Below are 23,940 nucleotides of genomic sequence, written 5' to 3' on the forward strand. Positions count from 1 at the left end.
ATTCACAGAAAAGCACTTATAAAAAGGGGAATATTGTTGGAATAAAAGCATCTGGTTCGATTATGTGCATTAAAAAGTGATCATTTCTGTCTGTACTGAGTTTTCAAAATTAATAGAATGAAGACAATGGTCCAAAAAGGTTCATGTTTTGTTCTACAACATTATGTATGTTTCCTGTTTGAGCTATTTCATGTTGTGGAACAAAATGTGAAACACGATTCATTCCTAAATCAGCTATTCTAAAAATCCACCGTCAATTCCAAAATGAGCCCACGGCTTGAAAAGGCTTTCAGGTTTTAGGACAGTGGTTCACAATGCCACGGACAAATTGTGGTAGACCGCGGTTGTCTCTAAAATCTGTGAGTCTAATTCCGTCTAATGCACTTCCAGTCAAATGCACAAGCTCTTTTATATGAATACATTGATATGATGGTGTGTATTGGGTTGATATGGATTCACTGAGCATAGTTACCCAGAACAGGCACAGAATACATGAGCATGCATTTGATCTTCTTGCTGTTAAGCTTGAGATAGACAAGGACAGATATCACTTACCAAGAATTTGAGGAGAAGCCTCATGTTCTTGTATGATCACATGTCTAGCCCCAGGAGGAATGAGAAACATCTTTAGGTAACCTTTGCAATGGCGAAAAAGGGCAAAGGGAGAGACAGCAGAAGCAATTAGTTAGCTAAGAAGTTCTACTACGGCTTGATCTTTGCAGAGGTGGGCATCACTAGAAGGCATTTCTACAGGAGTACATTACTAAAGCTTTCAGATTTGAACAGTTGGAATACTGTAACTGTCCATCAAGCAGGGTCATGACAAGCCTATGGGACAAACCTCAAATCATGACAGAAGGTTCCTCATCCATTCATTTCATATATTCACACCCATGCGAATAGATGACAAATCCTTCAGAAGCTCCAATAACAATGTCCAGCGAAAAGTCAAGACCATGGACGATTGTTATGTAAAACTAATTGAGAAGGATGCTGAATGGAGGAGCTTTGAGTCAGCAACACATCACACAAGAACACAAAAACACCACTGATGCCTTCTCTACCGATGCCCGTTCCTCCGCAAAGTGTGATACCACTCACCCATCACATTTCTAGAATCCTCTGTTTCATTCAGAAACACATTGCGAGCTCCTTTCGGCAGCATGAAGGCTCCTCTTGTTTTCCCTTTAGGATAAGAAGGGTTCGTTACGTCATTTTGCCCAACACTCATTGTCATTGACATGTTAAATGTCTCTAAGCTAGGCATCTCTAGCAGCATGACGCCTGTCTGAGACACACGTGTGATGTGAAATGGTGGCCAGGAGTCGAATCGTTACAATGGAGGATCGAGCCACTTAAGGTAACGTCTGCTGGGACGCTTTATCATCGATTAATGTGGACAGGAAGGCATCGGCAGAAAATAAGCAGGAATAGAAAATGGGTTGTGAAAGGGAGATTAAAGAAGATGGACAGGAATACTGTGGGATGTTGGTGGGGAAGGAACGCTGTGTGTGTGTGAGGGAGAGAGACAAAGAGAGCATATTTATTTACTAATCCTATGAGATTTATGCTATTTATGCTATTGCTTTCATGCTATTTCCATATTTTTATATATTTATTATATTACAATGAAATATGGCCATTTTTTGACGAAGCTCTTCAGGACCTTTTTATTTAGAGAGATAGGTGACCAAAAATGAAAATCATTTAATGTCATTCCAAACCTTTTTGGAACCAAAAAAAAGGAGACATTCTGAAGAATGCAACAGACATATGCAAGCAGGTTTGGAATGACTTGAAGGTGTGTAAATTATTTACATTTTTAGATTAACTTCGGTTTGTTGTAAGGATTGTTTTCATTGGGCATTTAATCAAGCTGAGTTTGTACCACACATCAATTTTATGCCAAACCTTTAAGGAAGATTCTGAGTTAAATTTAACTTGATCTTATCTGTGGAATGCTGTCTGTCACAAGAGAAAATAATTATAATCTGTTCCTTTTTTTTAATACAAAAACAAAGGAAAACACTTGCACAGTAATGTACTTACATTTAAAATCTATAATGTGCAACACCACAAAAAATATTTAAAATCTAAAATATTATATCATTAAAATTAAAGTCACAGAATATATATACTGTATAATAGCATGAAACTACTATCATAGAACTTTTTCTGTGCTTCAAAGGTTGGAACAGTCAAATTTCACATCTACACAACAATATTAGTTCAAGGAAGAAACTGACCATAAAACGTGGTTATACATGGAATAAATTTCACACAGGAATTGTGTTGATAATGCAGAATCAAAGGTTGCCACCTCAAAAGGATGATTTAAACAGAACAATTTTAATGAATAATTCAAGTGCTTCAAGAAAAGTATGACCTTCGCATTTCTGCTTCTAAGCTATTCAATACCTTTACCCCTTGGGCAACCATTGTAAGTGCATTACTGCAAATTAGATTTTCCTTGAGTTTTCTAATCAAAGCCAGGGAATCAAAGTTATTTTCTGTTGTAACCATTAGCATTCTTCAAATGCTTCATTTAGATAAACTGCTGAATATTGCTTAAAAGCTACAAGCTAGAGTCAATGCAAAACACAGCAGTACTACAGCAGAGAAGTGTAGAATTAGACAATATAAGATACTTGCAGGTTGTGTTTTCCAACACAGGGATTTCTTTTTGGGATCTCTTGCTTAACTTTTTTCCTGTTAAAAAAGTGATTGATTGAAAAACAAGATAGAGTTAGAGAAAGGTCAAAATGCTGATTTAGTTCATGCAAACAACGTGTTAAATGTAGTAATGATATTAAGAAAGTACAGTGTAAGGAATTGTCATTAAAATTTGTGATATAAAGCATCACAAATTGTGTACAATCATCCATTATGACATACCGTATGACAAAGTCAGGAAACATCATGCAATTTCTGGTTAGAGCCAGAATGAAACATTCATTCATTGTCACAAGCAAATATAACACGTGACACCATGCTAATTAAAAGGTTTGCACATTATTTATAACACACGTGGAATCACATCTGAAAAGCCAGACTTATTATTATGTACATCAACTCAATTATGCCACATGCCATGTCTTAAAAATGCAACAAAACCAACACTGACACACAAACACAAATCCTTATTCCTAGACACAATTGTCCTGCCATCTGTGCAAGTGCTGTGCTTCATTATGCATTAGCATTAGTGTGTGTTAATGTAATTGTACAGGCTTGTATGCCACCTTGTTAATAAACAGCAGGCCATATGGACATATTTTGAGGATCTGTTGTGACTGTATGTCTATGTAAAAGTCAAATTAGGCAGTTCTGTAAATAACTGCAATGAAACAATGATACTTTATCCTAAGATCATGATTTGCATATTTATGCTACAATTATTTGATTCCTCAGTGGTGTTATGTATTTTTGGGTTCAGAAGAGGCATAGCTCTGAAGAACTGCATGTAGTATAGTTCCCAACTTTGCATCAAAAACAGCTACTGTATATGCTGCTCTTCCAGGGTCATTATAAAGATGTCAGCCCTATGCCCTTTGTGCATTGGGTTCCTCTCTAAACATGAGTGTAATACACCATTAAGTTAAACGAATAGGATTAATAGAGGGAAATTATTCCCTTTAATATATTTTCCATTTGGTTGTATTCTTACTGTATATGCTATTAAAACTACTACATGGATCATCAGCTAATTTAAAAAGGAAAAATTGGGGACAAAATAGCAAGAGGACTCGTGGGATACATATAAAAAATAATAATAAAATAAAAATAAAACTATAAAAGCCACCAGTGGCCCAAACATTCTGAACAAATGGGGAAGTGTTTAACTTTTCTAGTGACTGATCAGGCCAATACACAACCATTGCTTTAAGACAAGTTATCTTTATCAACATACATGCAAGTTGGAAGAACAAGCAAGAAAATGTTGATATGCATTGTGACAATATTGTGACAGGTTTTGTGCGGTTTCATGCAGGTATAAAGAAACAATTTCAGGAGTACTATAATTGTGCTGCAGGGATGGGCAGAGAAGCCATTATCAGTAAAAAAATAATAATCTTTAAGAAAAAAAGCCAGTACAGTCATATAACTCATTACACAGCTTCTGTTATGATTGCTAATGTTATTTGACAAGAAAGCATTTTAAAATCTTACATGTTAAGTATCTTAAATCAATTAAAATATACACAACAATCATTCTGGAAACAAGATGAACACTTTAACGCATATCTTCTATTTATACTGAAATCCTCTGGTTTAAATTGACAGTAAATCAGGTTGATAATTGGGCTGCAAGACGAGTTGCATATAAGTTGCATATAAGAATAATCTGAAAAGAGAGAGAGAGAGAGAGAGAGAGAGAGAGAGAGAGAGAGAGAGAGAGAGAGCGCAGTGGTGTGATATGAGAGATGTGAAAGAAACGCTGGCCTCAAATACACAGATGAGCAGTGTTATTCGCCGTTGCTAATGACGATGGTTGTTATCGGGCAATAACACACCATGGAATGCCGTGACTGGCCAATCAGAATTTATTCTTCCAGAGAGTCATGTATTAAATGTCTTTACTGTCACTTTTGCTCAATTTAATACATCCTCACAGAATAAACGCATTCCTTGTATATATTGATTTATTATTCTTTTTATTACTATATTTACGTCATTAAAGTGAGAATCAAAGAACAAGTGTGTCTGCAAGTTTTAATTGGTCATCTGAATGCATGATCAAATTATGATTCTACAGTCCCTGCAGACAAGGAAATATTTGTAACTGGAATTTGTGGCGCTTTAATTGAATACCTGTTTCCAGACACAGTGACAATGTGCCTAAACATCCTGAAATTATAATACTATAATTACAAATGTATTTTAAAAATGCTATCACAGTGGGGGAATCTATTTTTAGGCTAAATGCGGTCTGGTGCAAACCTCAAGCTCCCACTAGGGCTACACAACTAGCAAATATAATAAAACAAATAAACTGATGGTTGCTTAAGGAAACCAATTAGATGAAAACCATGCTTTCATCCCTGACTGCTGTTTGCTGAATAATAATGAAATCTATTGTGATTCCCTGGGTACAAAATGTCCTTTTTATTATGTTGTTTACTTCATATTGAATTTACTGCCAATGGTTCTTGCTTCTATGTCATTGTCACAAAGCGTCAATGACAGAGATCAGCTGATCTGCACTTAGCATGATAGGGTGAATGCCTGAATAATGGAAACCAGAACATATAATAGGAGTGAGAACAAAACCTAGATCCTCTCCTGCATGTCTTTGAAAACTCAGGAACAGAATTTAAAGAGAGACTATACGCAGTGTGTATGCAAAGTAGAAAGTCAAGATGGAACGGTAATGTGAGTCCTGAGGTAACTTTTGGAGTTCCTAAACACAATAAAATATATTTATTGTCTCTGTGCTTACAGGTGATCCTCCCTCGTCAAGTATCCCAGTGGTTCTTTGCTTGCCATTTCAATACATCAGTTTTGTGAAAACTGCATTTAATAGCATGTATATATTTGGCTTTCAGAATATAAGGGAAGTTGTGGCCTAGTGGTTAGAGAGTTTGACTCCTAACCCTAAGGTTGTGTGTTCGAGTCTCGGGCCAGCAATACCACGCCTGAGGTGCCCTTGAGCAAGGCACCGAACCCCCAACTGCTCCCTGGGCGACGCAGCATAAATGCTCTGGCTGTGTGTGTTCACAGTGTGTGCGTGTGTGCACTTTGGATGGGTTAAATGCAGAGCACGAATTCTGAGTATGGGTCACAATACTTGGCTGTAAGTCACTATAATCATATTGATTATGAACAGATCCTGTGCTATCTATGAAACATAATGGGCCCTACAATACACCCGGCGCAAGGCGCAGCGCAAGTGTGTTTGCTAGTTTCAGTCCGGAAGAAACTAATCAGAAAATATTTTGGATTTACATTTATATTTATTGCTCACCACTTATGATTGGATCTCCAATATGGATGTTAACAACAGACTAGTCTCGTGTAGCCAGACCTTCAGACTGACAGCAGAGGGAAGTTGTAAACACGACTGCTTTCTTCTAACATGAGGGGGTATCGATTCCATGCGGAACGTTAGCCAGCTTCATTCATACTTATTCAGGTTAGCAATGAATATATGCTATAAATGGAATATGCTACCTGCTAAGCTAAACAAAAGTACATTTATGACATCAGCTTTTCTATTTGTTAAGGTTCTTTACAACAGAAGTGAAGTATAGTGACAAATGATTGGAGTTCTCCAGATGTACGCAAAAACTCTAATTTGGCTGAATAGACTAAATGTAGATTGAGTGGGTATAATGGACATTTGAGTGTGGTAATTTATGTATAATATACAAAGGACAAGAATTGTACAGATGTTCTTTATTTGTGAATGTGTTTATCAAATAAATCTCTAAAACAGCTCCTTCAATCTGTGGTGTCAGAGTAGGAGTATCATGATAAAAATCAAAGTTCTAAATACAGAATCTGTATTTAACTGGTAGAAGATGTAGAGCAACGGGCCTAAAATATAGGACAAGTAGGGGCCTTGAGAGCCGCATGTAAAATGACACAACCCAATGTGTCGTACTACACTCAAAATTTCCTGAATGAACCACAACAATGAGAGACAGAGTAATAAATAAATTTAAAAACAAAGTGTGTGTGTCTCTCTGAAACATAAATGTATTATTAATATGATACAACCTCATATACTGTGACTTCCTTAAATACAGTACTATTACATTTTAAATCTCTGAATATCTATTATGAATGTGACTGAATTCCAGCTACATGTTCCTTTGATCTCTGTTGCTGTAAAACTTCTCTGATCTCAATCCCTGCAAATAAATGCACCAAGTATTTCCCGGATCAAATCCAAACCCTATCCTTAAGGATTTCATCACCTTTCCCAATCCTAACCTAATTTCATCTCCATTCTCTTTTTTTTAGCAAACTGCTTTTTTAGTTCTTCTAGCCATAATGCTAACTTTTGCCTGTGTACTATTTCATGCGATTAAGAAAATACATACATACCCACATAAAGTCTATGAAATATGCCAAAAGTCCTTTCATTTACATATAAGCTCATACAGTGTTGGACACAGTTTACAACTTTTAAATACATTTTGAAACAAAAGAGGTTTAAGGTATGAGTACTTAAAGTAGACTTGTGCTAACAAATAATTAAAGCATTTTCACATATCCTAGAATACTAAAATAATAATGCTTTTAATAAATCACACATCCTTAAAACTCTTAAAGACATCTGGAGTTTCTGAGATGCCATATCTAATATAATAAATCGTATATAAATAATAAATGTGTGAACATTTCAGCATTATCACTTTGCTCATTATTTCCCCCAAAGTAAAGTGAACTCCAGAAGTGTCCTGAGCCTAGAAGACTCTAAAACCTAATGACAGGTCTGCAGTATAGAATGAAGAACTGTCTGATGGACCAGGAAAGAGGAAAGTATCTTACCGGCTTTCTTGGGCACACGAGTGAAGGTTCCTTTCACAGTTCGGCAATGGGAGTTGTCACCCCCACACACACCACACTTATCCTCCACCTTACTGGAGCCAATTTCCCTGTCACAGCCCACTTTCTGAAGGTAAGGGAGAAAGGGAGAGGGGGGAAGGGGAATATGCAAGACACACTGAGAAAAGAGCCAAGAAGTACCATCAAAAATACTTCAAACGTTCATCTTTGAATATGTCTGCATCTGATATTATGAAACTATAGCTAATTTTAATAGTTTTTGAAGTATCTCCCATGTTGCTATTTTGGCCACTGAAGCATTATCAATATATAAGTGTCACCAAGAAGCAATTGTTTTTCTTTTTATTTAAATGTACAAAATGACATTTACAAATATGAGACACACTGCAGCAGTTTGCTAAACAAAACTTTTAATAGAAAGATAATAGATATTTGAAAATAAATCCTAAAGCGTCGGTGCACTAGCTGACACACTATCAATCATTTCCTCCCCAAAGCTAATCACTATTCAATGTCCATCCTATCTACAAAAATCAATGTACTTCTATCAGCCCCATCCAGAGAGATCCATTCTTCAAACAACAGTCAGTGTGAAGTAGCACTCATCCTGTACACAGTACTTTGTCAGATGCAGTTGCTCAGCGACAATCCACAGAGGCAACTCACAAATAACCGAAAATAACAAGGATGTACAGTGTGACAGATTTGCCTGAACTTGCAATTAAAATTAAAATTAAAAAAATTAAAATTTTTGCCTCTTCAGAAGTGTGTGAACATTTCTAAAATGGTCTTGCTTGGATTTTTGTGAACACACTGTGAGTACAGTGAGTCAGATGTGTACTTTAAGGTCAGACTAGGTAATGCCCCTCTACACTGCATGCTGGTGTATTTTACACCACAATTAGGCACAAAACTAAGCCTATCAGTACGCAGGGAAGATATTTTGTTTGCCCTGGGAGCATCTACTAAGTGCATCTGTCTAAGAAATGAATTCCTAAAAGCAAAGCCATAGCAACCAGATAAACTGACACTGATAAACCAACATTCAGAATTCAGACAAATCTGGAAATTATTTCTGTGCTGGTGGGGAAAATGGCCAGCCAATGGACTTAAAGATAAATATGTGTTGATGTGTATTTACTTTCATGGCAGCAGATCTTTCAAAGATATTTTTGTTTTAATCAGGTGGTTATGAGAATGTGAAGTTTTGTTGCACATCATTCTATTATTGAGTTCTTAATGAGAAAAATCCTAGTCATGCTAATATTAGTTTGTGCTAATACATTTTAATCAGTTCTACAGTAATATATGGAATGGAAAACATACAACTCGTAAATATTACCTGAAATACATTATGAAATTCAAATGCTTACCAAACAATCTCCACGCACACAGATGCTATACGGGTCTTTGTAAGAGCACCTTGTCCCATCATGCACCAGCTGTTTCATGTAAGCCACGTCACCTGTTTCTTTTGACTGGCAATAAAGATGACATCTTTTGTTGGCTGAAAATATAGAAAGACATGAAGAAATATTATTTAATAAGAAACACCACAAATTACAGCTGGACTCAGTTACAGTATGTGCCTTTTTTCTCCAGTAGCTTTATTCAAAGTGAGTTAGTGATAACATTCAACCAATAAAACTGGTATATAAACAAGCAGTAACACTTTAGATTAGGAAACACTATTCACTACTAACTATATGCTTATTAACATGCATATTACTAGAATATTAATGCTTTATTCTCCATGACCATATTCTAGATCCTTTAACCCTACTCCACACCCAAACTACATAACACATAACTACTATGACAAACTTACTATCAATATGCAGTTTATTGGAGTTTATTGAGGGGAAAACTCTTAGTTAATATGTGCTCAGCAATCTAAAGGGTCATAAACCCAAAAATAGCACTATAATATAATACTCAAGTAAATTTAAAATGAATGTGCTTTTGTAGGACTTAATCTCTAAGTTTTGAACTAATTAATTATTCATATGCATTAAAAATGACTTTAATGTAACCTTTGCAACACAGTTCTGACATCTGCCACCCGATTAAACTCTTGAACTTATTATAATAACTTTAAATGGTTTATATTACCATTAGAATAATTCCCTAAAATGTTTAGCATATGCTAATTAGGTTTCACATTGCAGCTACAGGAGTTGCTTCTCATGGGATCAAAGTAAAGAGAAAAATAGCACAAATGTTTAAAAGGAGAGTTTATGCAAAAATCTAAATTCTGGCATTATTTACACACCCTTATATTTATCCAGACCTTTTATGTTCCAGAGAAGAAAAATGAATACAATTTTGAAATGAAATGAGGGAGATTAAATGATGAAAGTATTTTCAGCACATAGCAATGGAATGCATTAAAATTAACATATAATGTGTGAATATTAACGTGCTAATGTAGACTACATTAGGAGACCTTGTGGAAGTGTTTGATCAAGTAGCTTAATAAATACTTATGAAGCATACCTACCCATTTTTATTCTGCGATAACAACCGGCTGGATGTACATTATCTCGCTTATAACAGGGCTACTTGCCACATAAGTATATAATTAGATACTAATTATTGATTTGAGTTGAAATATTTGAACGGAAAGCTTCTGTGAACACTGCAGTTGCGAGCAAGTGGCAAATTCAAACTAGATGGGATACGGTGCAGTCAAACCACTTATTACACAACATTTGATCACATAAATAATTAAGGTAATAAAAAACATTTAAGATGAAAATGTTTTAAAACCTTACCAGTGTAAGTTATCTCTTAATCCATTACAGTGTACAAAACAATCATAGCAAAATGACAAACACAACAACCTAGGAACTATCTGTTACAATATAAACATATTTCCTCAAATGACACTGCCTTAAAATCTGACAAACTCACCATCTGGGTGTTCGTAGGGAAGCCAGTGGTGTTTGGCATTCTGGTGTTCAAAGCGGGAATTGCGAAGTTGACATTGCTGAGCTCTGAAGTCCTCAAAGTGTTTGGGGCAATCATCTATGTTACACAGCTGGTACTCATAGTTGACCCCTGGACAGTCCTGACCTCCATTAGATGGACTAAGAGTTCAAACAAACATCCAAAAATTATTATTATTATTTTTCAATCTTGTATATTATCTATAAGTGTGAGCAGCTGCACAACTCAAATGCTGTTTAACGGGTCCTTAACAAACACTCCTCACAACTAGCACACTAATGCACTGGTATATATAAAAACGCTAAATTCCTAGCTCTCTTGCTTCCTTCATTTTCAAAGCATGCATGCTAATTAAGAAGCAACCATTCATTTGCTCAGCACAACAAAGCAATAAAATAAAAACACTGTCCATCTCGAAAATACAATTACACTTAAGATGGCAAAGATGGTAGCTACTCCAATTAAAAACACCCTGTGCAGATGTTTCTCAATAAAAGATATCTATGGATGTATACAGATAATCAGATGGTTTCATTCCTTTAATGAAATCTCTCTCATTATGAGAAAAATGAGCAGGCCCAATGCAGAGGTTTATGGTTTAAATATTATAGTTATCGGAATAATACTTATATAAAGCACAAATTGTCCTTCATATAACAAAAATGCAGAGATTGTGATTGACCTTTTGTATTATAGGCTAGAGTCAATAGCTATGTTTTCATCCAAAGATGCGAATGAAACTTATGCACAAAACAGGAATATCACAAAAAACATTTGCGAATAAAGCACCGTTTCCATCCAATGAGTCAAAGAGAACAAAATCGTCATGTCCTTATAAATTGCCACTAATATCTCTAAGAAAACAAGGAGAAGCCACTGAATATAATAATTTTCATATGTATTAATTTTCTTGGGCTTCAGAGAGAACAGACGTAAAACAATAAATGCAATCATTGCTTTTAGAGGTGGATGCTGCTGTTTTGTCATGTAAGACAGCAATTATTAAGAAATACTTAACAGACTTTCCTCAGGCATTTCAGAATGTTAAAAACAACATATACAGTCGATTCTGTGAACAAGATTGGTCCACTGGTTAGTCAAGTTATCCTGTCTCATAGCGCAAAGTCACAAGACTTTTTCCATACACATGGTGGAATTTATTCAGTAAATGTGTTTCCATCGTAGTTTTTGCACATTTTTTATTATTGGATAAAAGGTTTATCCTAATCAGTTGTGCGCATAAGTTTTTATGCGCATGTTTAGAATTTATGTGCATCTGGTTATTTTCATCCAGCGGTTTTTTATGTGATATCCAAAAATCCAAAAATTGGTGGATGGAAACATAGCTGATCCTGTTCAACCCTGCTGCCTGTATGCTTTATTTCTAGACAGTTATTTTAATTTAATCAAAACTGCAACCCTTCATATGATGACTGAATCTGATTATGGAAAGTACACTAGGGTGCCAGTGATCTTCATGAACATCTGACTGTGAGTACAGTAGATAGCATACACAGGGTTGTTGCACTGGCGGGTTCTGAAGCGGACACCCGTCCCACAGGAGCGAGAGCAGGAGCCATACTTGCTCCAGGCACTCCAGGCTCCATCTTGCTTCACTTGGTTGGCATTCTTCCACATGCAGTGACCTTTATAGCACCACTACAAGGGGAAGGAGTAAGACAGAATCAAATTGGGCATAACAGGACAAAAACGGTCCAGCAAAATGACACAAAATTACCTTTCCAGGTGCACATTCAGTCCCATCCAGTGGAGGCCCTTTTTTGGTCTTGCAGAAGTAGGGATTATCTGGATGACTGCACCACAGCTGCTTGCATGGATCAAATGTACGAAACTGAACAGAGACAAAAGTACCCATGGTTGGATGCTTGGCATTTTAAGAGAGAGAATTAAATGGCAAGACAAATATAGAACATTTTTGAATTTTCTTGGTTGAGCTACAATTCCACAAGAGATAAGCCCTGACAATCCTTTTGCTCTTAGGAACGTGCTTGAACTGAGATTCAATATATATATAAAAAATAAATAAAAAACAACTGAATTGATTTTGCCTCTTGAGGCTGCCAGTGACACTCTGGAGCTACTGCTAGGCACCAAGGAAATTAATCTGAGAACGGAAAAGAGACAAAAAAAAGCAATTTTTTCAGAAACCTCTGTTTACTGCAAATGACACATAAAAAATGCTCCTATTGCGATTGTGTCATCTGAGTCGAGTGAGATTACAAAACAAAACAAAATTTCAAAGATGTCCAGCCTGAAGGAACAAACAAATACACATTGAAATATACACTAACCATAAGTCACTGCGCACCACCTGACACTGTCTACACCAGACATGACCACTGTCGCATTGTGACGCAACAGCTTGAGGCGGTCTACACTGGAAAGCAAACTTTGCAAATCCATTTGTGATTTAGTCAAAAGACAGTATCAATAATTGTCACAGTGTGCCGCTCATGTCCAGTGTATATGGTTTAAGTATTTTGAACACAATAAATCAATTAAAGAGGATTCGAGGTTCAACACGATTATTTGTTGGTATAAAGCACATGAGAAAGAGAACATTACAGCTAGATTTTTATGACCATCGGTTACGATTAACTTAAATGTAAGGGCAACTGTAAAACAGTTAAACATCACTAAATGTAGGGGGTTGGATTATGAAAAATAAATGTGAATCGGAATGCAGCTAAAGTTAATATATTTTCAGAAATTACAACATTGTCCATTGGAGGCTGATACACACAGCTGGACTTCTGTTTACTACTTCTTTTCGTTGAACACAGCAGGAGTTTGCAGCACACACATTGCAATATGAACGACTGAAACGATTGAAAAAGAAAAAATACACAGAAATGTAAACTAATTATTAAAATAGCAGTCTGGAATACAAGACTGGGAGAGGGAACTAATAGCTGACAGCTGAAATACTAGGTATATCTCTGAGCTCTGTGCTTCATCAAAATAGTGCAGCTTATTTACAATGCCGTGTGGAGTAGGAAGGCTCAGACATACGGTTAATAAATTGACAGATGTGCCCAAGGGAGAAATGGCATATGTTGTAGGCATAAATAGGAAAGACTGTTTCTGTAAAATGGACTTTCATTTAAAGTCCCTAACAAGACCCCTGGCAAGCAGCCGGACTAAAGGATCTCAGTTGTCTTTAGCTCTGTCACTGGCTCAGGGCTTTATATCTTTTATGCACTGCACTCTGGGAGAGGACCAACAGGTTCAGACAGTTTCAGTTTCTTCTATTATGTTATTAAAGCTGGCATGAACTGCAAGTCATCCTATTCTCTAAATGCAAGTTAATGATTTGTTCTTGTGAATAATTCTTAAAAAAAACGTGTAATTCTAAATCATAATGTCATAACTCCAGTGAAATTACAGGCTTTTTTACTGTTAACGAACTTCTCAAATCATTTTTCCATAATCATAATAAGATGTATGTTAAAATACAGAAAAAAAATAGTTCTGTTTAATCACAACTTTAATGCATACAAATTAACAATATAGTTATAAATTAGTAATGAATTAGTAATTTTTCATCTCCATGTTGATCCAAACATGTCTGTCTTTCTTTTGTGGCTATTGTGTGATTTTCAATTAACAGAAACATAGTTTTTATGATTTTATAGCTTTTCATGATATAATTTTTTACATCCTTTACATTCGTCCAAGCTTGCAAATGCACATTAAAACACACACACACACACACTCACACACAAAAAATTCTGAATGTGATTATGAATGCATTTGTTTGTTTAGTGCTCTAATAAAAGTAAGTCAAACAGGTTTGAAACAACATGAAGGTGAAGAAAGAAACTGACAAAATTCTATGCATGTGCCAAAGGTAGCTCCTTGTTCGTAACAGATATGCTTATAACTACAAGTGCTCATTTTGTTAGCCATTTTTTATTTATTCTTAGTCTTAGTCTTTTAAATTAGTCTTAATCTTAGTCCTGGTTACAAGTGTACCTTTGTTAGTTAATATCATATTAAGTCAACCTTGTCTCGTGTTTGTTTAGTCAATATTTACTCTACTAAATGTCTGAGCATTTTAGTCTAGTTTTAGACAATTATATCTTATTGTCACATTTTTGTCAGGCTTTATAATAGTAATTAATTAGCGGTGACCCCGAATAGTCAACAAATCGATGCTCTGATTCAAGGAGCCTGATTCGACTACCGATCTAACAGTCGAATATTCGCGGGTGTTATTGATTATGGCATTTTGACTATATGGGGGAGCTCAAATGTCTGATTTCACATAGAACTACCAGTTTTCTCGCAATAAGTCAATATACAGCCTATTATGATAAAGCTGTAAGAATTTAAAAAAGAAAGAAGCTTCAAATTAATATTTTAAAGTGGGTGAATAAATCAAACCACCCCTTTAGATTTAGGTTTCATTTTCCATAATCCGTGATCGACAGAGGAGCATCTTGGAGGCAGGGATTAAAACTTAAGACTCAAACTGACACAGGCAGAGTCTTTTTCGAACAGGGAGGGTACAAGTGATTTCAAAATATTTCAGCCTGTGTATATACATCATGGATATATTATTTACCTGATATAAGATACATTTGGTTTATATATGGCAAGTGCTTCATTGTAGTACTAAGGTGATATATAAAAAAAGAAAAAAAAAGTAAACCTTAACCAAGCTAACCAAATCTCTTCAGTGCACAGCGCAAGCAGGTCAAACTACGATACAGAATATTAATAACTATGACTGGGACTGTTATATACATACTATTATAATGAGAAGACAATTATAATAACGTGTTTCTGCACATTGTTTCGCGAAGAAAAAAGGAGTTTGTGTTCAGAGCCCCGCAGATATGTTTATGTGCATTTGGGCCCTTTTTGCAAATAGCCTATAAGTCTTAATATTAACGTTATGATGAATAAATAACGAATGGTATTCTATATGAAAAACTTGCTATCAAATGTGTCACTCTACTGGTCATCTTCAGCACGCGCAGCTCAACACAGAGATGCAGAACATTAACTGCTAAGGTTTCAGGCTAACGTTATAATGAGAGCACTATTGTAAAAAAATAAATAAAAAAATTCATTGTTATGGTTTCGCCAACATTAAGTGTTAGCTATCAGTTAATCAAAACATAAAACATTATTTACCCAGTTTATATCTGCAAGGTGTTCGTTAAACGAACATTTTCCCTGTGTGTTAACATCAGTAATGTCAAATGTGTAAAAAAAAAAAAAAAAAAAAAAAAAAAAAAAAAAATTAACATCATAGTCAAATGTCTGACTTGACTCTTTGTTAATGTATTTTGCCCTGCCCCCAAACATATGATTCAACTATCATTCGAATATCGGCAAGATTTGAAAATTCCAATTCAACTATGAAAATCCTTAGTCGGGGACAGCCCTATAATTAATATAATTTTTTTTTAGAGAATTTTGAGACATTTATTTGTACATGTTATTTATTACAATACATTTTTTACAACATTTTAACCATAAAATACCTAATAATAATTGTAATATTTGCAAATTTCAGTAATGTTTCTCTACTTAAACAACAGCGGTGGAGTAAGTGCATTTATTCAGCAACCACAATAGCAAACAAAATAGCCGAAATCTAATGACAAAACACTGACTGGCTGCATGGTACTTTCATTTAAGCTGAAGATCTCAGATGGAGATCACCAAACTTCAGCAGTGTTTTCAGATCATCATCAGTGCTTCCGCAGTGAAGAACGAGAACATATGCATGGGTTGCCAGGTTGCAAAAAAATAAGCAAGAAAATGTATCCTTTTAACAGAGAAGCTCTGATTTGCGGATTTGAACTCTTGACTTCTGGCAACTGCATACTGAAAATGTAAAACATTTGGTAAAGTTAGTCTTGTCAATATTGTCAATGATACTGCACGTTGATAAAGTCACAGTCATCATTTTCTGACCTTATTGTCATCTCATCATCATCTCATCTTAGTCATGGGAAAAAGCTTGTCAACGTAAATTTTTTATCATACTTTGTGTTAATGAAATTAACACTAATAACTACACTGTCATGAAATAAATGATGAAAAAGATGAAAAAGTACCTCCTCAGAGAGATAATTAAAATGTCACTGAAGGGAGAGGCAACAGATAGTTCCTTACAAATATTATGTTTACAAGCCCATTACAAACTAATTGTTTCTATCGACACTGACAACCACGTTTTTCATGTCTTTGAAACACCGGGTTTAAAGCATGGTTAGTGGGTCATAGAACACTTCATGGGGATGTGAGTTTTTGCTGGGCTGTGGTGCACAGCTTGGCACAGATTGCTTAGGCATGACAGAGAGGCTGAGAGGAAGGATCACAGCATGCTGTTCTTGTTTACTAGAGTTACAACCTTTGATGACAGAACGCCAAACATCTTGCCATCTGCTGGTTCTCGGTGTCAGGCCATAAACCTGGTGTGAAGCTTTTTTCTTTGACGCTGTACATGTGATTGGGATTTGCAGCAACTATTCATTTCACACTTGAAACTGTTTAGAGCAGAGGGTTTGGGGGGTTAACAGCACATTAAAGAACAAATTCAGCTGTTATGAAGTAATTCAAAGGCCTGAAACTAATATTGAAATATTATAAAAGACACATTCATAAATTAAATTTGGCATAGAAATATTTTACAAATATCTGAAGCACTTCCTTGGACGGAGACCTCGACGAAGCATTTGTTCAAACACAAAAATACTAAAAGATTGGACTGTGGGTGACTGACATTAATCAGATCTGTCAAGGGAGAATAAAGCTATACTCACTGAAGTACAGATTTTGTATCCAACTCCAAAATCGAAGCGACACTGCTCATCCATGGAGTAATTGATGCCAGGAAGTTCAGGGAGCTGCGGCCAGTCATGTTTGAAGGGATCGTCCAGCAGGCAGTCATATGAACTGTGAAAAACAGCTGTTTAACTAAAACCAATTCATGTTTAATTTATTGTTTAATGTTTAATCAAGTAAATGTTTAATTTAATGTTTAATGGATGGCCCTATAAACTTTGTAAGCCACTTCTTAAGCTTAGCAGCGAAGGGTAAGCCTAAAGTGGACAGTACGGTGTAATGAAAAAGCAACTCATACTTTCTAGATGATTCAGATGATTCATATCATTAAAGTAAGCCAATACCGAACCCTCAAAGAACTGAATTAATCATCTTTCCTTAATATCCATGCAATAGATAATTTACATTAAATCTTTTAAATCCTGAAGTGCTGGGAGAAGCCAGAACATGCAAAGAAAGTGCTTTCAAATTTTTTAAACCACAAAGAGATTTTGAACTTATTAAGTCCCTTCAGAGATTTCCTTCTGCCACTGGCTAATTTAAGCTGAGGCCAGTGATGAGCTCAAGGATTTCCAGGAAAAGTCGACCCTTTTATTATCAGAAATAAATCGGTATCTTCAGCAGCACTGCTCTATGAGCACTGTTCAGGTTACAGGTGATGCAAGAGTTGAGATCTGAGTAAAAAACAGGAACACATATAGAATGTACTGGTAAATGCAGATGCACACCCCATTTTCTGAAAATGGATCGATTTGCTTTGTGGGAATGGAAAAATCATTCATTCCACACTGCTCAAAAGCTACAGAGAATAGTGACCACTTCAAACTCAATATACAATGCTGAAAAAGCTTTTTCTGTGCTAGAGAGCTACTCAATCATTTCTGTTGGCTGCAGTAAATTGCCAAGATTAATGGATAATTTGCATCCTATCAGCACTTGGCCAAGGTGGGATTAACCCTGAACATGGAACATATATGGCTGCATTTACAATTGGCATTAATATGCCGTGATTACCGTGATCATCTGCTTGATCGGATCATCAGTCAATCAGAACACGTCTACACTTGACAACATCGACTGACTTTTCTATCTGGATAACCGATCAGATCTGTCATTTCCACTCAATATTTAAATAAGTCTGCAGGGAATGGCCCAGTGCAAAGTCAACCTAAAGTGGTAGGTTTTCTTTTGAAAACCATTTTCAATCGGGGGACATTTAACAAATTAAAGATAAGTGTAGGAGTCTAATTAGCGTTCCACATGGGTGTTCTCTGTCTTTTTTTCTGACAGTTGACAGTGTTTTGCATGACGTCCACCTGCGAATGCAGACATGATGGCTGGATTGTGTTCACATTACACTGAGATCCGATCACAATGCGTCCTCGACTACCTTTTAGACCAGGACCCGGACACAGGTCGCACGTTAATGCCAAGTGTAAACGCAGCCTAAATAAATGTGAAAATCCTTAAAGGAGGGTACAATGGTGTTTTGTGTATTCAGAGTTGGTCACAGTGTTAAAGAGATGGATTCTCATGCTAAACATGGCCAAAGTAAAAAAAAAATAATCTTGAAAATATTACTTCCAGGTTGGTTTCGGCTGTTTTTTTTTTCGATTGTGGATCTAATGACGTAGACGAGAGTGGAACTCCTTATATGAGCATTACTCTCAGAAAAGCGCGCATTTTGACCAGAGGAGAGTGAGACTGCGCACATCAACGCGCTTCATCGGGAAATCGTCGGCAGCGTTGCATAGGATTTGTTTGAGAATGTCTCCAAATTAGTGTGTTTTTGGATGTGAGGGAAAGTTTACCGTGTTCAGCTTCCAAAAAAACCCAGCGTTACATGAACAGTGGATGCAGTTTGTTTTTCCGGGGCAACAACGGAGTGTAGCAAGTGCGTTTGTGTGTTCTCGTCATTTAAGTGACGGCACGCCTCCAGGAGCTCGGCTTTTTCTGGAGAGAATCGCAAAGCTGTATTTTTCTTTTATAAATATGATAAAACTAAAGACTTTTTGGAGATATGAGAAGGATGCAGTACTACTCTATAGGTACTCAAGATTAACATGAGATTAGGTGAAACTGTGTATGTTATGTACCCTTTAAGTGGCACTAGATATCTTCTGAACTGATTGAGTGAATCAATGAGGGTTAAAACGAATAAATTACCTCAAATTGAGAGGTTTATCAGAGAAACCCTTTACCTTCAGACCAATGGTATACAATCCTGGTACTGGGGACCCACCACTTTACATATTTTGCATTTCTCCCTTATTTAACACACCTGATTCAGATCGCCTGCTCATTAGGTGACAGCTGAATGAACTCAGCAGAGCATGTCAGGTAAGTCACAAATACAAAATGTCCTGAGTAGTGGGTCCCCAGGACCAGGACTGAAACCACTACTTTAGACTAGAATATAACATGCATACTGTAGGTGTCTTAGTCTCCTGACTGATAACACCATCTCATTAATTACCTTTTTTTTTTTTTTTTTTTTGATAATCTTTCTTAAAGGGTTAGTTGACCTAAACATTAAAATTCTGATTCTGATTCATAAGTTTTGTCCATATTATCAGGGGTGCACATGAGAGGTGAGCATGTGCGACCAAAAAAATAATAATAATTGCACTGTATAAATAAGTTGTTACTGTTAAAGTACAATGACCCTTTTATATCAACTAACTGAAATAACGTATAAGAGTTATATTCAAACTGAAAGCATATATATAGGCTTCTTTTACGCTCTTCACCTGGCAGTGCATATAGGTGGCCAACCAGAATGCCTACTACTGCCGTGTGTAGGCTACCGCTGCCGGAAGCCCATGGCATAAACTGCAAGTCAGTTGCATGTTAAAGTCAGTCAAGAAACTGCATTAATTTCTAAGTTAAAGCTGCAGTCGGTAACTTTTGGCGCTAAAATAGGCATACCTGTGAAGAGACACATTTTCACTTAAAATATGCACATAACTTCAAGGCCTTCTAGTTCCTAGAGGAAACCAAGAGAGGCATGAAAAGAGAGAAGTGTGAACTCACTGAATGTATCTCTTCAGCTCTTGCCCACTGCACATCGACCAGTGGTAGCGGTGGAAGGCTGCTTGCACCAGAGGGGCCATGACACTTCCCATGGCTGTCTCGTCACCGCAGCGGTTGCCCTGACCGTCATGCTCCATTCCCAGTCTACAGACAAGGCATGATTATGGTAAGCAGGAACATCAGAGTGCAGCAATGGCCAGAAGTAACATTTTCTACTCCAATTACCATAGCTAAATCTGCATAAGGGACGCACCTCCGACACCTCCCTAAAACTAAAATCTCACTTCTCATGTATATTAATCCTCAATGAATAAGCCTACAAAAAATTCTGATAAACAAACAAATATACTTACATATACACATACATACACATTTACACTACTGCTCAAAAGTCAGTAAGATTTTTTGCATGTTTTTGAAAGAAGTCACTTATGTTCACCAAGGCTATATTTATATTTAGTTTTCTATTTTCTAGCAGATTTTTTTAGCAGCCATTACTCCGGTCTTCAGTGTCCAACAATCCTTCAAAAAATTATTCTAATGTGCTACTTAATACTGTTTGTGGAAACCAGTTCAAAAGAACAGCATTTTTTAAATAGAAATATAGTGGAATATTATAAATACCTTTACTATCACTGATAATTGAATGCATCCTTTCTAAAAGTATTCATGCCTTTCAAATCTTACAGACCTCAACCTTTTGAACGGTAATGTATGGCACTCTGTATGTTGAAACATTTTTTGCATATCTGACAATGAAGTATTGCTAATTTAATGAGAAAATATATTCTTAAATCACAAATGTCAAACAGATGGAGAAGTCTGCATGGGGACTGGTATGAAAACAGAAAGGACAGAGGCTTAAGGTGGAATCAATTTTATGTGGCTGCCAACCAGAAAATCTCAGAGGCCCTGACATCTCGCATTAAATTAAATAAAATGTTATTTCAGTCTGTGATAATGCCAAACTGAATCAAGGACTATCAGTAGGAAAGTGGTTTGATGCAGCAGACTCAGAGTAATGAAAGTTTACCATTCTTTGTCATGTGCTCAATGAAAACTGGATAAAAGCATTTGAAAGAAAGAGATAAACAGATAGAGACAGAGATCTTTGAAATGGTAAAGTCCTGGACAATGGTTTCAAAATGGAGAAGAAGATAAGGAGGTTGACTCCATGACTAATCTCTGTGTAGGTGGTGAGTTTTTCTGAAACCCTTTTGAATGTTAGATGCCTACAGACTTTAAGCAACTGTTGTCAAAAGAGGAATTGAAACCCACAAAAGGGATCTTACAAGACCAAGGACTCTTAAACATGAGCTCAAAAATGAACACCAGGGATGTTTTGAACAACATGTTGATTAAGGAAGATGATAAAGTATTATCTATCAAATATCCTGACATAAGCATGTTCACTTGTATGAGACATTGACATTTTTGTGTCCAAAGTGTTACTCTGAAAACATGCATGTGCTCTAAATCAGTATCAAAATGATATATATATATATTTTTAATTAATTAAAATGAGAAACCACAAATAAAACACCAAATGTAGTGACAAAACACTTGACAAAACCTAACACCAATCTGAAATGGCTGAAAAGCACATCTTTGCGTTTAAAAACCTACACATGTCCTGTCTCATGGGCTACAACAAAGGCAGAAGAGAAGCCGTCTTCATGATTGAGGGTGCAGCTGCGGACAGGGTGGCACATCCCGGTGACAGGGGCATATCCTGAGAGTGAGTGAGTGACAGAGACAGACAGAGAGGATGAAAGAGTTACTAGGGTTTATTAATTCTGTCATAACTTGCCCATTGAGACAACATTCTGACAGCTTACTGCTTGGTGTAATTGTCATACTTTGAGCAGAGCGATGCTGACAACCCTGCAAAGGATTGTCCATCAGAATCAATCAAATAGGATTCTCTTTTTTGCTTTCTTTCACTTGCTTTAGTCTGTTCTCTAGAGTCATGGCATGTATTAGCCCTGCAAAGTCTGTGTGTGTGTGTGTGTGTGTAGCTGAAAATGTTTATGATTATCAATAATTGTGTGGAGGTGTTTTCCCTTTTCGATGAAACCAATAAACTGAAATATAAATATAAAATGAAAATGGAAATGGAAATTATTTAAAATGATTTAAAATCGAAATTTGTATTAGTATTACTGTCTTTACTGCCATTTTAAATGTCTTATTGCACATTTAGCATTTTTATTGTGTATGTACAATGCAAGACAGGGAACATATCAACATCGTAAAGCACACCACACTCACACTGACATACAAAAAAAGCTTTGATATTTTTTACTTTTTATTGTAATTAAATTTAATGGACAGCACTAAAATATTAACTATTTTGAGGAGGATACCATACATATCTCGTCTTTCTATTTAGTTTTCTTTTAAGTATTTAAAAGCAAACTTTGAAATATTCTCACAAAATCTAAGAAATACATTTCTTTCATTTATGTGTGTAAATGTGATATTTGCCCACCAAAATTACCACGTTCAGACAGAAAACAGGGGATTCAATTTATTCTTAAAATTGGGTATTTTCTAAAACTATGGGATAATTTTTTTTTTTTTTTTTCAGTTAAAGCTTTTTGTAAAAATCCACCTAAAATGTAGAGTTAAAGTCACAGCAGTAAAAACTGTGTTCAATGGTTCCAGGGTAAGAAGAAAAAAATTAAACTTCTTCTCTAAAATTGTCTTGTGGAGACCAACATGCTTAAGAATTCTGTAAATGAATGTTCTTATACTTTTCCCCCCAAATAATAATAATAATAATAATAATAATAATAATAATAATAATAATAATAATATTTGGATCAATTTAATCTTTGAATTCAATTATTAAATTTCTTAAAATACCTTTAGTACCTCCCAAACATTTAAATGGTACTGTAAATATAATAATACTCCCCATTATAAACAAAATATTAATCAACTTTAATATTCAGTGAAGATGATTAGACTACATTTTCTTTGATGGGGTGGTAAGGGACCTGGATAATGAGTCTAGAGGGGTGCTGGTCCCAAAAAGGTTGAGAACCTCAGCTATGTTTTGATCATGCTAATAATTTAGAGGCCTTAGCAATGTGCTTGAAACAGGATTATTAGCAGGTGAGTTAACCAGATGGAGTCTTTCATGCAAAGATATCTGTGTTTGCCAAAACAATATCACTTTCCATCTGTCATTACAGCACATTTCATTGTGTTGGACAAAAACAGACATTTTGTTTTAGTGTTATACAATAAGTGTGCAATTGATCTAACATACTGACAATCTGGCATGCAGTCAAGAACTGTAATTCACAGACGAGAGTCAATCAAGCATACACTTTAAATATATCAAATTCAGATAAAATGCAAATGAGTGACTTGAAAAGAAAAGTTCTCAGTTTTTAAAATGATATATTTTTTTTCCATGTTAAAATGGCATTTGTTGTACAAAGTGATGTGGATAATTGCGCTGGTTTTCACGTGTCTGTGTGGAGGGGGCGTACTGTCACATAAATATTAACATGAAACGCAATAACATTCACCATATTATATATTCCTCAAAAAAGTAAACACTGATGCTCTATGAATTTTGCTTTATTCATCAAAGCATTCCGATCA

General features: G+C 35.8%; 1 protein-coding gene across 1 annotated transcript in view; it reads right to left on the bottom strand.

The window, feature by feature from the left end:
- Window positions 1-23,940, bottom strand: part of LOC127999806 (A disintegrin and metalloproteinase with thrombospondin motifs 3) — an 85,107-nt gene that overhangs the window by 18,893 nt on the left and 42,274 nt on the right. The window contains exons 8-16 of the mRNA XM_052592212.1: window positions 21,949-22,054; window positions 20,323-20,466; window positions 17,268-17,400; window positions 12,203-12,316; window positions 11,978-12,123; window positions 10,429-10,604; window positions 8,889-9,022; window positions 7,498-7,621; window positions 556-636 (exon numbers count right to left, since the gene is read on the bottom strand). Of these exons, the coding sequence (XP_052448172.1) occupies window positions 556-636; window positions 7,498-7,621; window positions 8,889-9,022; window positions 10,429-10,604; window positions 11,978-12,123; window positions 12,203-12,316; window positions 17,268-17,400; window positions 20,323-20,466; window positions 21,949-22,054 (1,158 nt within the window). The remainder of the gene's footprint in view (window positions 1-555; window positions 637-7,497; window positions 7,622-8,888; window positions 9,023-10,428; window positions 10,605-11,977; window positions 12,124-12,202; window positions 12,317-17,267; window positions 17,401-20,322; window positions 20,467-21,948; window positions 22,055-23,940) is intronic.

Source organism: Carassius gibelio, chromosome A5 (genome assembly GCF_023724105.1).
Source record: "Carassius gibelio isolate Cgi1373 ecotype wild population from Czech Republic chromosome A5, carGib1.2-hapl.c, whole genome shotgun sequence".
In the NCBI taxonomy this organism is placed as follows: Eukaryota; Metazoa; Chordata; class Actinopteri; order Cypriniformes; family Cyprinidae; genus Carassius; species Carassius gibelio.